This window comes from Megascapheus bottae, chromosome 3 (genome assembly GCF_031878675.1).
Source record: "Megascapheus bottae isolate mThoBot1 chromosome 3, mThoBot2.hap1, whole genome shotgun sequence".
Lineage (NCBI taxonomy): Eukaryota > Metazoa > Chordata > Mammalia > Rodentia > Geomyidae > Megascapheus > Megascapheus bottae.
This window is the reverse complement of record NC_143511.1, coordinates 84,870,411-84,882,859: the sequence shown is the minus strand read 5'-3', so window position 1 is coordinate 84,882,859 and position 12,449 is coordinate 84,870,411. Positions and strand designations below refer to the sequence as shown.

At 54.6% G+C, this 12,449-nt stretch overlaps 2 protein-coding genes across 3 annotated transcripts; one reads left to right on the top strand and one right to left on the bottom strand.

Annotated features, from left to right (window-relative positions):
* Positions 1-25: 25 nt before the first annotated feature.
* Ptrh1 (peptidyl-tRNA hydrolase 1 homolog) lies at positions 26-1,549 on the top strand. The gene is made up of 5 exons (XM_090330680.1): positions 26-197; positions 452-671; positions 888-987; positions 1,149-1,194; positions 1,294-1,549. Exons 1-5 carry the CDS (start codon positions 60-62, stop codon positions 1,474-1,476), a joined length of 687 nt encoding a protein of 228 aa, XP_090186806.1. The 5' UTR covers positions 26-59; the 3' UTR covers positions 1,477-1,549.
* Positions 1,545-11,475, bottom strand: Cfap157 (cilia and flagella associated protein 157). Of its 2 annotated transcripts, XM_090330679.1 has the most exons (9): positions 11,250-11,475; positions 6,692-6,963; positions 5,557-5,710; positions 4,883-5,150; positions 4,519-4,649; positions 4,170-4,320; positions 3,441-3,658; positions 2,037-2,214; positions 1,547-1,740 (listed from the first exon to the last, which is right to left on the bottom strand). In XM_090330679.1, the coding sequence occupies exons 1-9, from the start codon at positions 11,417-11,419 to the stop codon at positions 1,690-1,692; spliced, it is 1,593 nt and encodes a 530-aa protein (XP_090186805.1). In that variant the 5' UTR covers positions 11,420-11,475; the 3' UTR covers positions 1,547-1,689. The 2 variants fall into 2 exon arrangements, with proteins under 2 accessions (XP_090186804.1, XP_090186805.1); XM_090330678.1 differs by having other exon boundaries at positions 1,545-2,214.
* Positions 11,476-12,449: the final 974 nt, after the last annotated feature.

Genomic DNA, 12,449 nt, shown 5'->3' with positions numbered 1-12,449 from the left:
GCCTCGGCCTGGATTGGATGGCCCCGCCGCGGGCGCCGATGTGATTGGCTGCTGTCGGGATGACGTCGAGGGGCGGGGTCTGGGCTGTGAATGGGGTAAACATGCCGCCGTCCAGTCTTTTGCGCCCTGAGCTGTGGCTGAGTCGAGCCATGAGCCGCAGAGTGTTGGAGCCCGACTGCCCCGGGAAGCGGTGGCTGGTGAGTGGGCTGCGGGCGACGACGCGGGGGCTTCTGGTTCCTAGCTTTACTTCTGCCATTGTCGTCCAAACCCTCAGATTCCCTTACCTACAAAATGATTCCAAGCCCGCGCGCCCAGCCTTCCGCAGCCTGCGCGGCGTCCCTCCCCCAACCTGGCCCCGCCGTCCGCTTCTCCTCGGCTTTGGGTCCCCAGGGACACGCGCCTTGGGGTGATGAGTGTTGCCTGGCCTCAGTGTCCCCGGTGCGGCCGGCAGGTGGCTGGCCTAGGGAACCCGGGACTGCCCGGCACGAGACACAGCGTGGGCATGGCGGTGCTGGGACAGCTTGCGCGGCGACTGGGAGTCGCGGACAGCTGGACTCGCGACCGGCGCTGCGTCGCCGACCTCGCCTTGGCCCCCCTCGGGGATGCCCAGTTGGTCCTGCTCCGCCCACGGCTGCTCATGAACGTCAACGGGCGCAGCGTGGCCCAGGCTGGTGAGTTGAGGGCTGTAGGGGTCGACAGACAGGGAGGGGGACTTGGCCGCGGAGAACGCCTGTCGAGCTCCAACTGCTGCATGTTCTGAGTACTTGGGAAGCTCTGCTTTCCTCGTATGTGAAGTGGAATTCACGGAAGCCCCTCCTTGTGGGAGCCTAGGTAGCTCCCTTCAGGGCAGATGGGCAATAACCAGGGCCATGTTTTCCTGTGCCAAGCCAAGCTGTTTGGACTGACTGCAGAGGAAGTCTACCTGATCCACGATGAACTGGACAAGCCTCTGGGGAAGCTGGCTCTGAAGCTGGGGGGCAGCGCCAGGTGAGGTTTGGGGATGCTGGAATGCTGGCCTTCCGGTTGGGGTGGAGTAGGACAGCTGCCCTGCCTCCTCAGAACGAGGCCACTCTGAAGGCAGCCTGGACAGGGAAGGTGGAGGCTGCTGACCTAGGGAGGCACTAACTATTCCTCCCCTATCCTGGAAGGGGCCACAATGGAGTCCGATCCTGCATAAGCTGTCTCAACTCTAGTGTGAGTATGCCCCTCTGCCCTGCACTGGGTGGGGTCAGCCAGCATGGGGACTTCGACATAGCTCACCAAAGCCCCCTGGTTCCTTCTGCTTCCCCACAGGCAATGCTGAGGCTGCGGGTGGGCATTGGGCGCCCCGTGCACCGGAGTGCCGTGGAGGACCATGTTCTGGGCTGCTTCTCTCCCGATGAACAGGAGCTCCTGCCTCCATTGCTAGATAGGGCCACCGACTTGCTCCTGGAACACATCCGTGCTCGAAGCCAGGGGCCCTCGGCAGGCCCCTGACACCCGGGCCATGGCGGACTGTCTAACCGCAATGCCCACCAATCCAGCCATAATCACAGAACTGCCAAGCCCACCTGTGGTATCCACTTTTTATAGAACTCCTCATTGGGTTGTGTCAGGCCCCTTGCAGATTCAAAAGGTGGCCAGAACAGTTCACTGCTGGAATAGAGGGCTGGTCTTCTCTCCAAGTGCTGCTTGGGATGCAGGAAATGTTTAAGGAAAGCTAAGCTTTTTGAACTTATTTAGAGAGCCAGGCTTGTGGATCTGTAAGATTAAAGATGCCAGTGAATTCTGAGGTGACCTGGAAGGAGAGGGGGAAATCCAACCCTTCCATGGCCAGGGGTGGGGAAAACTGGGTTTCAGCAAGCCCCCTTCCCAAGACGTATGGCGATGCCTTAGTCTAGAGGGGTCCCTGTGTAGCATTCTTCAGTCCATATTGCAGATGAGGAAGCTCAGAGAGATCTCACCACAACCCTAAAGCCACCCCACTGTAGCCTGGTGGAACCATAATTTGCGCCCAGGGCTGGCTGCCACCTTCCTATCCCTGGGGCCCCTGGCACCTCAGAAGAGTTGTTTGTCTTGAAGGTCCCCATACGGCTGACATGTGAGAGCTGTCTGAGGTCCTGGGGGTTGGGTGGAACCTGGGACCTTCGAGGCACCAGGCCTAGGTCCCCTGGCTGGTAGGAGGTAATGCCAGAAAGGTGCTGCATCAGAGGTGTCATCTTGGGCGGCTGGATGCTATGGGGAGAAGCTGGAGTCATCACATCTGTCTCCCAGAAGGGGAGCCAGAGTCATCTGAAAATGAGCCCTCAAATGAGTTCCAAGGTTGACCCTTTTTTTCGGGGATGGGAGTTGAGTGCAGGGTACTTGATAGACAAATATTCCACCCCTTGAAGAACCAAAGAACCGCCCCCCCCCAGTCTTTTTTTCTTCAGGTCCTGGGCTTGGGCCAGGGCTCTGGGCCTAGGTGCTGTCCCTGAGCCCTGAGTACGCTCAAGGCTTGTACTCTATCACTTGAGCCACAGCTCCACTTCTGGCTTTTTCTAAGTAGTTTATTAGAGAGAAGAGTCTCATCTACTTTTGTGCCCAGGCTGGCTTTGAACCATGATCCTCATCTCAGCTTCTCGAGTAGCTAGGATTACAAACATTGACACTCAGATACCTGGCTTGGTTTTTTTTGGCCAGTTCTGGGACTTGAACTCAGGTCCTGAGCAGTGTCCCTGGGCTTTCTCAAGGCTAGTGCTCTACCACTTGAGTGCACCACTTCTGGCTTTTGTGTGTGTGTGTGTGTGTGTGTGTGTGTGTGTGTGTATGTGGTAGTAAGGAATCAAACCCAGGTTCTAGGTAAACACTCTACCACTAGGCCAAACTCCCAGTCTCCTGGCTTGTTTTTGAGCTACATTCTTTTTTTTTTTTTTTTGCCAGTCCTGGGACTTGAACTCAGGGACTGAGCACTGTCCTTGGGCTTACTCAAAGCCTGAGCTCTACCACTTGAGTCACAGCAACACTTCGGGCTTTTTCTATGTATGTGGTACCAAGGAATCAAACCTGGGTCTTTCTGCACTCTACCACTAGGCCAAACTTCCAACCCTTGTGCTAGATTCTTACTAACATTTTATCACGGCTGGCCTTGAGCCCTGGCCATCTTTTTTTTGTTGTTGTTAGTTGTGGGGCATGGACTCTGGGCTTGACTCTGTCCCTGAGCTTTTCAGCTCAAGGATAGTACCCTACCCCAGGGCCTGGACGCTGGCCCTGAGCTCCTCACTCAAGGCCACCGTCCTACCCTTAAGCCACAGCGTCACTCCTGAATAGCTAGAATTACAGGTGTGAGCCACCTGGCCCTGCTGGAGCCCCGGTCATCTTACCTATCTCTACCCCTCCAGTAGCTGAGATGGCAGGGGTGAGTTACTATGCCTGGCTTCTGTGGCTGCCTCTCCTGAGGCCACACAGGGCCACCTGCTCACCTGTCTTTTTGTAAACAACTGTTGTGGTTACTTTGGGCGTAGTTGCTCCGGTGGTGGCTGTTCCGGGAATGACTGGGCTGGAGATGGCCACTTTGCTTACACACATGGGGTCTCTGGAACATGACATAGCTGAGCTGAGCCAACAGTTGCTGTAGTAGTTCTTTGCGCTGTATCTGGAGGATCACGTTAAAGTCACTGTCCTCTTCATCTGTTTTCATCTGCCGGTAAAGAGGAGATCAGGCCAGCTCATCTGTGGGCCCCGAACCCACCTGTCTCCACATGGGATCTGCCAGCCCCACTGCCTGTTTTCCCAGTTAAGTGGGATACCCATTCCCCGACTGGAAAGACCGAGGCGTGAAGCTTTCTAGTCTTGAAGGAGGAATTTGGCTCTTTGGAGATTTTATTTTTTTTTTTCGCTCAAGGTTAGTATTCCACTATTTTAAGCCACAGTGTCACTTCTGTGTTGCTTGTGGTTAATTGGAGATGAGTTTCATGGACTGTCCTGCCTGAGCTGGCTTTGAACTGCAATCCTCAGATCTCAGCCTTCTGAGTAGCTAGCATCACAGACTTGCACCACCAGCCATGGGCTTTCTTTGGAGATCCTGAAGGATCTCTCCGTCCAGGGCCTCTAAACCAGGCCCTGCTCAGCCTCTGCCTCCAGGGGGTGCTGTTCTGTCAAGACCTCCGTCCTTGGTATCTCTCTCCCCTTGTCTCCTGTTTCCTGCTCACCTGCATAATGTCCTGTAAGAAGGAAGTGGCCTGGCACAGCACTAGCTCCAGGTTGGCCCGGTCCTTCTGCTCGGTAGTCAAGTCCTGCTTTAGTTTCTGAATCTCGATGTGCTGCTGTTCCAGCTCGTGCGTCAGCTCCTCTATCTGGTTCCTGGTCCATGACAGAAGAGTCAACTCGCCTGTCCCTCCTCCCCAGGCTGTGCCCACCATTACCTGGGGCCTCCTATCAGACAGATGAAGCCTCGAGGCCACTCCAGAAGGAAAAAATTCACAGGCCAGCCTACGTGGCCAAAAAGATACAGGGCAAAACAGGCCGTCCCACAACCCGTGACCCTGCCCCGCCGTGCACCTGAGCGCCTGGTTGTCTATCTGCAGCTGCAGGAAGTTCTGCTCCAGGTGGCTCAGCAGGAGGCGCAGCTGCTGGGCTTCCACGGCGCCCTGCTGCTGTTCTCGGCATTTCTCTGCCAGCATGAGGATGATCTGCAGGAGATGGGCAGGTGGCCACGCTCCAGGCCTGCTGTGGGACCCCAGGCCTTCCCTGCTCCCAGTTCGAGAGCAACACCACCATGCTTGCTCCATGAACAGAAGGGCCAGCACACCTGTGGACAGCCCCGGCCTGGCGCCCTCTCTCATGACTTAGCTTCCTCCGAGCTGAGGGCCAGCAGGGCCCCCAGGGTCCCCTCCTTCGTGTGGCAGCCATGGTGGACACACACCTTCTGGTGGCCCTTGCTGTTCCTGGCCATGACCTTCTGGGTGCTCTCCAGCACCTCCACCTGGTGGCACAGCTGGCCCTGGTTGTCGCGGAGCTGCTCGTTCTCGTGCAGCAGCTGCACGCCTTGCTGGGACACCTTGGCCAGCTTCATGGTCACCGTGCTGTTCTCCAGAATGGCCCGCTTCGTCGTCTCCCACATCTGGTTCGTCGCCACCTTCCGAAAATCAGCAGCCACCAGGTTCACGCGCTGGATGATCTCCTTCCTCAGTCTGGGCAGGCGGGGGAGTGGACGCGGGAGGATTCAGGCAGAGGAGCCTCAACCCAGAGAGCCCCCTTTTCTGTCGGGGTCCCTAGACTACCCATGGCCATTAAACGCCTCCAGGCCTGGGCAGGAATCTTTCCCCACAGTCTAGGCCCTTGCAGCCCCACCATGGCAGTGTATCTTTACCTAGCAAATAAATAGAACTGGCATCACGAGAAGTCTGGGAAGTCTCCAAAAGCGGCCTGAAGCCGGGAGCTGAGAGCTTACCGGGGTGGGGAGGGGAATCCCAGCCAGGGTTCCATGGAGCCGAGGCTTGGGCAGGGGGCCAAGGACATGGGCTAGCCCCTCACCCAGAGTGTAAAAAGCCGAGCCGGAAAGCTGTGCAGCCCCAGCAGGGAGTCAGGTGTGCTCACCTGTCCTTGTCCAAAACGGACTGCTTCTCCAGGTTGTATATGTACTCCTTGTACTCGGCTTCCTGCTTCTGCAGCTGGTCCTCCAGGGTCTCAAACTTGACCATGAGCTCCTCTTTCTGCAGCCGGAATTCCTCTAGGGCTGCCAGTTTCCCCACTGCCCACCAGAGGGCACGGGCCTGATGAGAGGGCTGCCTTATGGGGCCTTGAGTGATGCCCCAGGCATACCCTTCCCCATCAAGTCCTCCCCACCTTTTCCACCTTCCTCCTGAGATGCCCTGCAGCCTCTCTTCCACGGATCTTACAGAGCCTCATTCAGGCTCCCACCTCCTTCAAGAAGCCTCCCGTGATTCTGTTCTCTACTTGCACATTAACAGTGACAACGGCACCTGGACTTAGATATCTCTGGGCCAACCAGTCAAGCTGCCCTTTCAGACTCACATACCCCCTTAGCTATTTCTGTGCGAATGCATGCCCATGTGCGTATGCCAGAATCAGGGCTTAAACTCGGACTTGCGCTTTCACTCAGCTTCCTTACTTATAGTTGATGTTCTACTACTTTAGCCATGCCTCCAGTCTGGCATTTTGGTGATTAGTCAGAGTTGGGATCTCCTGGACTTTTTCTGCCTGGTCCTCCAGATCTGAGCTAGCTAGAATTGTGCATATGAGCCACTGGCCTTCAGCTGGGACTATTCTTTTGTGTGTGTGCCAGTCCTAGGGCTCGAACTCATGGCCTGGGCGCTCTCCCTGAGCTTCCTTTTGCTCAAGGCTAGCACTCCACCACTTCAGCCACAGCTCCACTTTTGGCTTTTTGGTCAAGAGTCCTATGGCCTCCCGACCCTGCAGCTCATCTTCAGATGTGAACCTCCTGAATAGCTTGATGACAGCTGGAAGCCACCAGTGCCCTGCAAGACAATTCCTTTTGAATGCTTCCTCATGTGCAAACTGGGAGAGGAGCTGAGGGCCAAGTAAAATGATGGATTCAAAGAAGCACAGGCTTGCTATTCCTCTAATAGCCGCGTTAGCCCTCATTTCCCTGCTGAGAAAACTGGGAGACATACACACAAAGAGCCAGGGCATGAGCCCGTACCCATCCCTGGCACATGCCCGCAGGTCTGCCTACCAGTCCCCTCCTTACCAAGGATGATATTCTCTGTGGTCAGCTGATCCTTGGTCTCCTGGAACTCGTGGCGCACCTGTGCTAGCTGGGCTTCAAATGCATCCTTCTCCATCTCCTTGGCCAGCTGCAGGCTCTGCAGCTGCTCGTTGAGGTCGGTGATTTCATCCACCCTCTGGTTGAGTGTGCGCTTGAGGAAAGCCACAATCTCCTTCTTGTTGTTAGCCAGCTGCTCAAACTCCTGGCGCAACAGTTTCTCCTGCACAGCCAGCTCATCCCACTTCCGCTGGTACCTGGGGTGGGGCCGCAGCAGAGGTCCAGGGTCCAGCTGGGCATCTGTAGCTGGCCTTGCTCTCCCCGAGTCCTCCTCCCTCAAGGTCTGAATCTAGCCTGGTTTCCAACTGTGTCTGTCCCCTGATTAGTGGGCCAACCCCTATGCTCAGCATTTTGTGCTTCTCCTACCACCAGAATGTAAGCACAATGGAGACTCAGCCTTTACTAGACTCACGTGGCAGACACCCTGTACCTAGTACATGGCTTGCCTCTGTGAAGGAATGCCTGGTAAGTCCTCACAGCAACTTCCATTTCCTAGACAAATGGAAGCCGTGGGGGTGTGGCCTACTGGTAGAGTGTTTGCCTAGCATGCACGAAGCCCTGGGTTCAATTCCTTGGTACCATATACACAGAAAAAGCCAGAAATGGTGCTGTGGCTCAAGAAGTAGAGTTTTGAGAAAGCCCAAGAACAGTGCCAAGGCCCTGAGTTCAAGCCCCAGGACTAGCAAAAAGAAAAAAAGGAAGCCATGAAGGAAGTCCAAGTTCATAGGTGACAAAGCTAGAACTTGAACTCATCTGGTATGAAAGATGAGACTTGTGGGATGGGAGTTTTGCCTAGCATGGTTCGATCCTCAGTACCACAAACATAGAAAAAGCCGGAAGTGATGCTGTGGCTCAAGTGCTCGAGTTCTAGCCTTGAGAAAGCCCCAGGGCAGTCCCCAAGCCCTGAGTGCAAGCCCCAGGATTGGCAAAAAAGTTAGCCAGGCACAGTGGCTCAAGCCTGTAATCCTAGCTGAGATCTGAGGATCCCAGTTCAAAGCCAGCCCCGGGCACTAAAGACCATGAAACTCTTATCTTCAATTAACCAGACGTAGTTCTGTGGCTCAAGGAGTAGGGCGGTAGCCTTGAGCTGAAGAGCTCAGGGACAGCACCCAGGCCCAGAGCCCAAGCCCCATACCTGACAGGGGCGTCAGCCAACTCTGCATCCCTCCTTTGATATTTCTACTCCCATCTTCATGCCCACTGCCTACGCTACCCTGCTCATCAAGTGCCTCCTTGAGACCCCTCTGGCCTTGGGCTGCATCTGTGGCGGCCCCTTCTATAGGCAGGCTCTTGTCCTTTGAGGTCTGGGGACATGCCCTTCTCTGCTTGGCAGACTGTGGCTTCTTTATCTCAGGACCTGGCAAATAATAAACACCCAGTACCTGAAAATTTCATTTTTCTTCCCTGATGCAGTCCACGTGGGGTTCAGAGCACCATCTAACTAGCCTGGTACCAGTGGCTTCCCGCAGATCTCAGCCTTGGTAAGAGCTGAGGATCTCGATCCAAAGCCAGCCCAGGCAGGAACGTCTATGAGACTCTTAGCTCTTACCACCCAAAAGAGCTGCAAGTGGAGCTCTGGCTCGAGTGGTAGAGTTCTACCCACTCCTGTGATACAAAAGAAGTACCGCATACTGATCTCCTTTCTAATGGAATAATTGGTCATTTGGAAAGTTGGTTTACTTCAGAATATATTGAACTAGCATCTTCCCCCCTGGATTTCATTTCCACAAAGATTACTTTGTATGCTCAGAGGCACACAGGCATTGTATCTTTTGTGTTCCTCCCATCAGACTATCCTCCTTTGGTCTCAGTGTGTGTGAATGCCCAGAGCTGTGCATAGTTTATCAGATCCCAGTGTAGTGTAGACCTGTTTCCTCATATAAGAGCCAATGTGCTATTGGTCTGTTTGAGTTTGGGTTACCTCACCAAACATGATTTGTTCAAGGTCCATCCATTTCCCTGCAAATGCCATATTATTCTTTCTGATGGCTGTGCACAATTCTATTGTGTATAGAACCACTTTTTTTTTGCCTGCTCATCTGTTGTAGGGCATCTGGGCTATTTCCATAACTGGCTAGTGTGAGCAGAGCAGCACTGAACATGGACGTGCCACCATCTTTTAAAAGGTTGCTCTATACAGGGCCCTCAGGGTACCATCTTCTTTGTGGAATGAGGAAGCAACCTGGCATAGGTGAGAGAGGGGCCAGGCTTGCCTCCCGGCCTATTCGTGGAGATGGCTTCCACTCTTTTAGCCTCAGGACTCTTGTCTGTGCAGTGTGGCAACGTCAGGACCTCTTTTGGGAATTTTTGTGAAGACACACTAAGTGACAGCATGTCCAGGTCACCCCCGGGCACACACAGCACAGACTGAACTATAGTGACTGTGACCATAGGGTCAATCACCTATGGAGAACTACTGCTTGCTTGTCTTTTTATTTATTTATTTTTGTCTGTCATGGGGCTTGAACTCTGGGCCTGGGCACTGTCCCTGAGTTCTTCAGTTCAAGGCTACCACCCTACCCCTCGAGCCACAGCACCACTTCCGGTTTTCTAGTGGTTAGTCAGAGATAAGAATCTCATGGTTCTCAGTGTCCGGACTGGCTTTGAACTGGGATCGTTAGATCTCAGCCTCCTGAGTAGCTAGGGAGCTATGATTACCAGCGTGAGCCACAAGTGCCTGGTGAGGAAGCTAGTTTTAAAGAAAGAAAAATGAGAGAAAAATGGATGTATCTATAAGTAAAGGTTGGAAGGTTTGCACCTCACTATCCATGTCACACACAAAATCAGTTTTAGGACAGAATGTCACATTACAGGGGTAATCGACTTTCCTCATTTACATTTGGGAAAACTGAGACCTACCACAGGAGTTGGCAGCTGAGAGCGAGAGTGACACAAGTACCATTCTAGGAGACAGAGGAAGGGCGAGTGGCCACCAGTCACCAGGGACCCACTATTTCCAATGCATTTCATTGGCTGTTGCTTATTCTGTGTGCTGGCACTGGGGCTTGACTCGGGGCCTTGCTTGGATTTTCACTCAAGTCTGGCTCTGAACCACTTGACACACAGTTCCACCTCCAGCTTTTTTATGGTTACAGACGAGTCTCTTGGGTTAATCAGCGCAGGCTAGCTTTGGACCATGATACGCAGATCTCAGTGGCCTGAGCAGCTGGAATTTATAGGCATGAGCCACTCGTGCCTCTGCGTGTGTGTGTGCGCGCGTGCGCATGTGCTGGTCCTGGGGCTTGAACTTAGGACCTCACTGGGGTGGAATCTCTTCCTTAGAAGCGTTTGGAGGCCAGATGTTGGCGGCTCACACCTGTCACCCTAGCTCCTCAGGAGCTGATGAGTGCAGTTCAGAGGCAGCCTGGGGGGAAGTCTGTGAGACTTATCCCTAATTAACCCCAAAAGCTCAAGGGGCAAAGTGCCAGTCTTTAGTACAAAAGCTGAAGAATAGCAGCTAGTTCTGAGTTCAAGCCCATGTCCTGAACCAAAAGATAAGGAGGAAGATGAGGAGGAAGAGGAGAAGGAGGAGGAGGAGGAGGAGGAGGAGGAAGAGGAGGAGGAGGAGGAGGAAGAGGAAGAGGAGGAGGAAGACGAGGAGGAAGAGGAAGAGGAGGAGGAAGACGAGGAAGAGGAAGAGGAGGAGGAAGAGGAGGAGGAAGAGGAGGAGGAGGAGAAGGAGGAGGAAGAGGAGGAGGAGGAAGAGGAAGAGGAGGAGGAAGACGAGGAGGAAGAGGAAGAGGAGGAGGAAGACGAGGAAGAGGAAGAGGAGGAGGAAGAGGAGGAGGAAGAGGAGGAGGAGGAGAAGGAGGAGGAAGACGAGGAGGAGGAGGAGGAGGAAGAGGAGGAGGAGGAGGAGGAAGAAGAGGAGGAGGAGAAGAGGAGGAGGAAGAGGAAGAAGAGGAGGAGAAGGAGAAGGAGGAGGAGAAGAGGAGGAGGAGGAGGAAGAGGAGGAGGAGAAGGAGGAGGAGGAGGAAGAGGAGGAGGAGAAGGAGAAGGAGGAGGAGAAGAGGAGGAGAAGGAGGAGGAGAAGGAGGAAGAGGAGGAGGAGAAGGAGGAGGAGGAGGAAGAGGAGGAGGAGAAGGAGAAGGAGGAGGAGAAGAGGAGGAGAAGGAGGAGGAGAAGGAGGAAGAGGAGGAGGAGGAGGAGGAGGAAGAGGAGGAGGAGGAGGAGGAAGAGGAGGAGGAGGAAGAGGAGGAGGAAGAAGAGGAAGAGGAGGAGGAGGACGAAGAGGAGGAGGAGGAGGAGGAAGAAGAGGAGGACGAGGGAGCTGGCACTGTCTGGGGTGAACCCCTGTGTTCCTGGAACTCTGGGAGCTGAGAAAGGATGGGAAAGCCACTTGCAGTAAGGAAGTGCGTGGTGGGGGAGGAGTCTGGACAGCCCACTGGCTGCCACAACACAGGTCTACAGCTCCCTGGTCAAACCTACAAGAGCCTCTGGCCCAGAAGCACCTGCTTCTGCGTCCTCCCTGCTGCCCACTCACTTGGCCAGCCTGTTCTCCAGGTCTTGAATCTGGGCGTGGTAGAACTCCCGAAGCTCCTCTATGGAGGATGTCTCCTCAGGCTTCAGGTTGGAGCTGACCTCCTTCTTGTTCCCTTTCTTCTTCTTGACATCAAGTTCCTTGCCTATCTTGCTTGGCTTTTTGGGAGCCATGCTTGAGAGCAACCACTAAGCTAAGGACCTTTTAAAAGGCCAAGTGGTTGCTAAGGAAGTTGGTTCTGTACATAGCAACAGCCTCAGGGAATGAGGTAAGACTTAAAGGGCCCCGGTCTCACTGGCCTCCTAAGGCAGCTGGCATCACTTGAGGTTCTGGGTGTCCTAAGCCAGGGCATCTCAGCCCAGCGTGCCCGGCTCTTGGGCCTTGTTCTAGGTTTCAGAGAGACCTTTCCTTCCACTAATAGCAATATGTAATGTAAAAAATTAATTAGAAAGGTCAGGGGCTGAGGCATGGCTCAAACGGTAGAGTGCCTGGCTAGCAAGCTCCAAACCCCAGTAGCAGAACGAAAACATCCTGGCTGGGTCAGGGTCCTAGACACCAGCAGCCTGCTCCTTCGGGCCAATCAGAAAGCAGAGGCCCAGAGAAGACTGGGACCTCCCCCTAGGCTCCCAGGACTGGAGGGGACACCAACCCCCTCCCCCGCCCCCTCCACGGAGTGTCCCCTTGGAGGCCATGTCATTCTCTTGTTTTCACCCAGCATAGCCTGCTAAAAAAGAACACTTCTATTAGAGGTTCTGGGGCTGGGGCCTGGGATGCCCTCTTGCAGAGGCCAGCATGATGGCCCACACTAGTGGACGCTCTCCATGTGCCCAGTGCCCCTTCCCCAGCCTTGTGGCAGGGCAGGCAGCAGATGAGGTGGGAGATAAAGTGGATATCTAGCTGGCAAATGCCTCTGCTGGCAGCTAAGTGCCCCAAACAGGCCCTGAGACTTTGGGACCTTTCTCAGGGATAAGACACCATGAGATCAAAGGTACAGACACGTGGCCAGTGCACTCCCATGCCAGGGCTTAGCTCGAGGCATCTGGACAGTTCCCACCTCAGCAGCCTGAGGGAGGCTGTTGCCAGGGGCCCAAGACAAGCGTCGTGGATTGACCCAGATGGGAGACAGCCATGGAAATCGTGTCAGCCACGGTGAGCCGGATGGAGAAGACGGAGCCACAGCCCAGGCCGTCAACCTCCTGTACT

Bases quoted from the DNA above. Each gene is read 5' to 3' on its own strand.
- Ptrh1 (XM_090330680.1), top strand. From the start codon at position 60: ATGACGTCGAGGGGCGGGGTCTGGGCTGTGAATGGGGTAAACATGCCG. The intron at 198-451 runs GTGAGTGGGCTG...TGCGGCCGGCAG, and splicing joins GCCCCGGGAAGCGGTGGCTG to GTGGCTGGCCTAGGGAACCC. The intron at 1,195-1,293 runs GTGAGTATGCCC...GCTTCCCCACAG, and splicing joins TAAGCTGTCTCAACTCTAGT to GCAATGCTGAGGCTGCGGGT.
- Cfap157 (XM_090330678.1), bottom strand. From the start codon at position 11,419: ATGGCTCCCAAAAAGCCAAGCAAGATAGGCAAGGAACTTGATGTCAAG. The intron at 5,711-6,691 runs GTAAGGAGGGGA...TCTGGTGGGCAG, and splicing joins CACAGAGAATATCATCCTTG to TGGGGAAACTGGCAGCCCTA. The intron at 2,215-3,440 runs GTGAGCAGGTGG...TTCTCCCCATAG, and splicing joins AGTTGTTTACAAAAAGACAG to CATCCAGCCGCCCAAGATGA.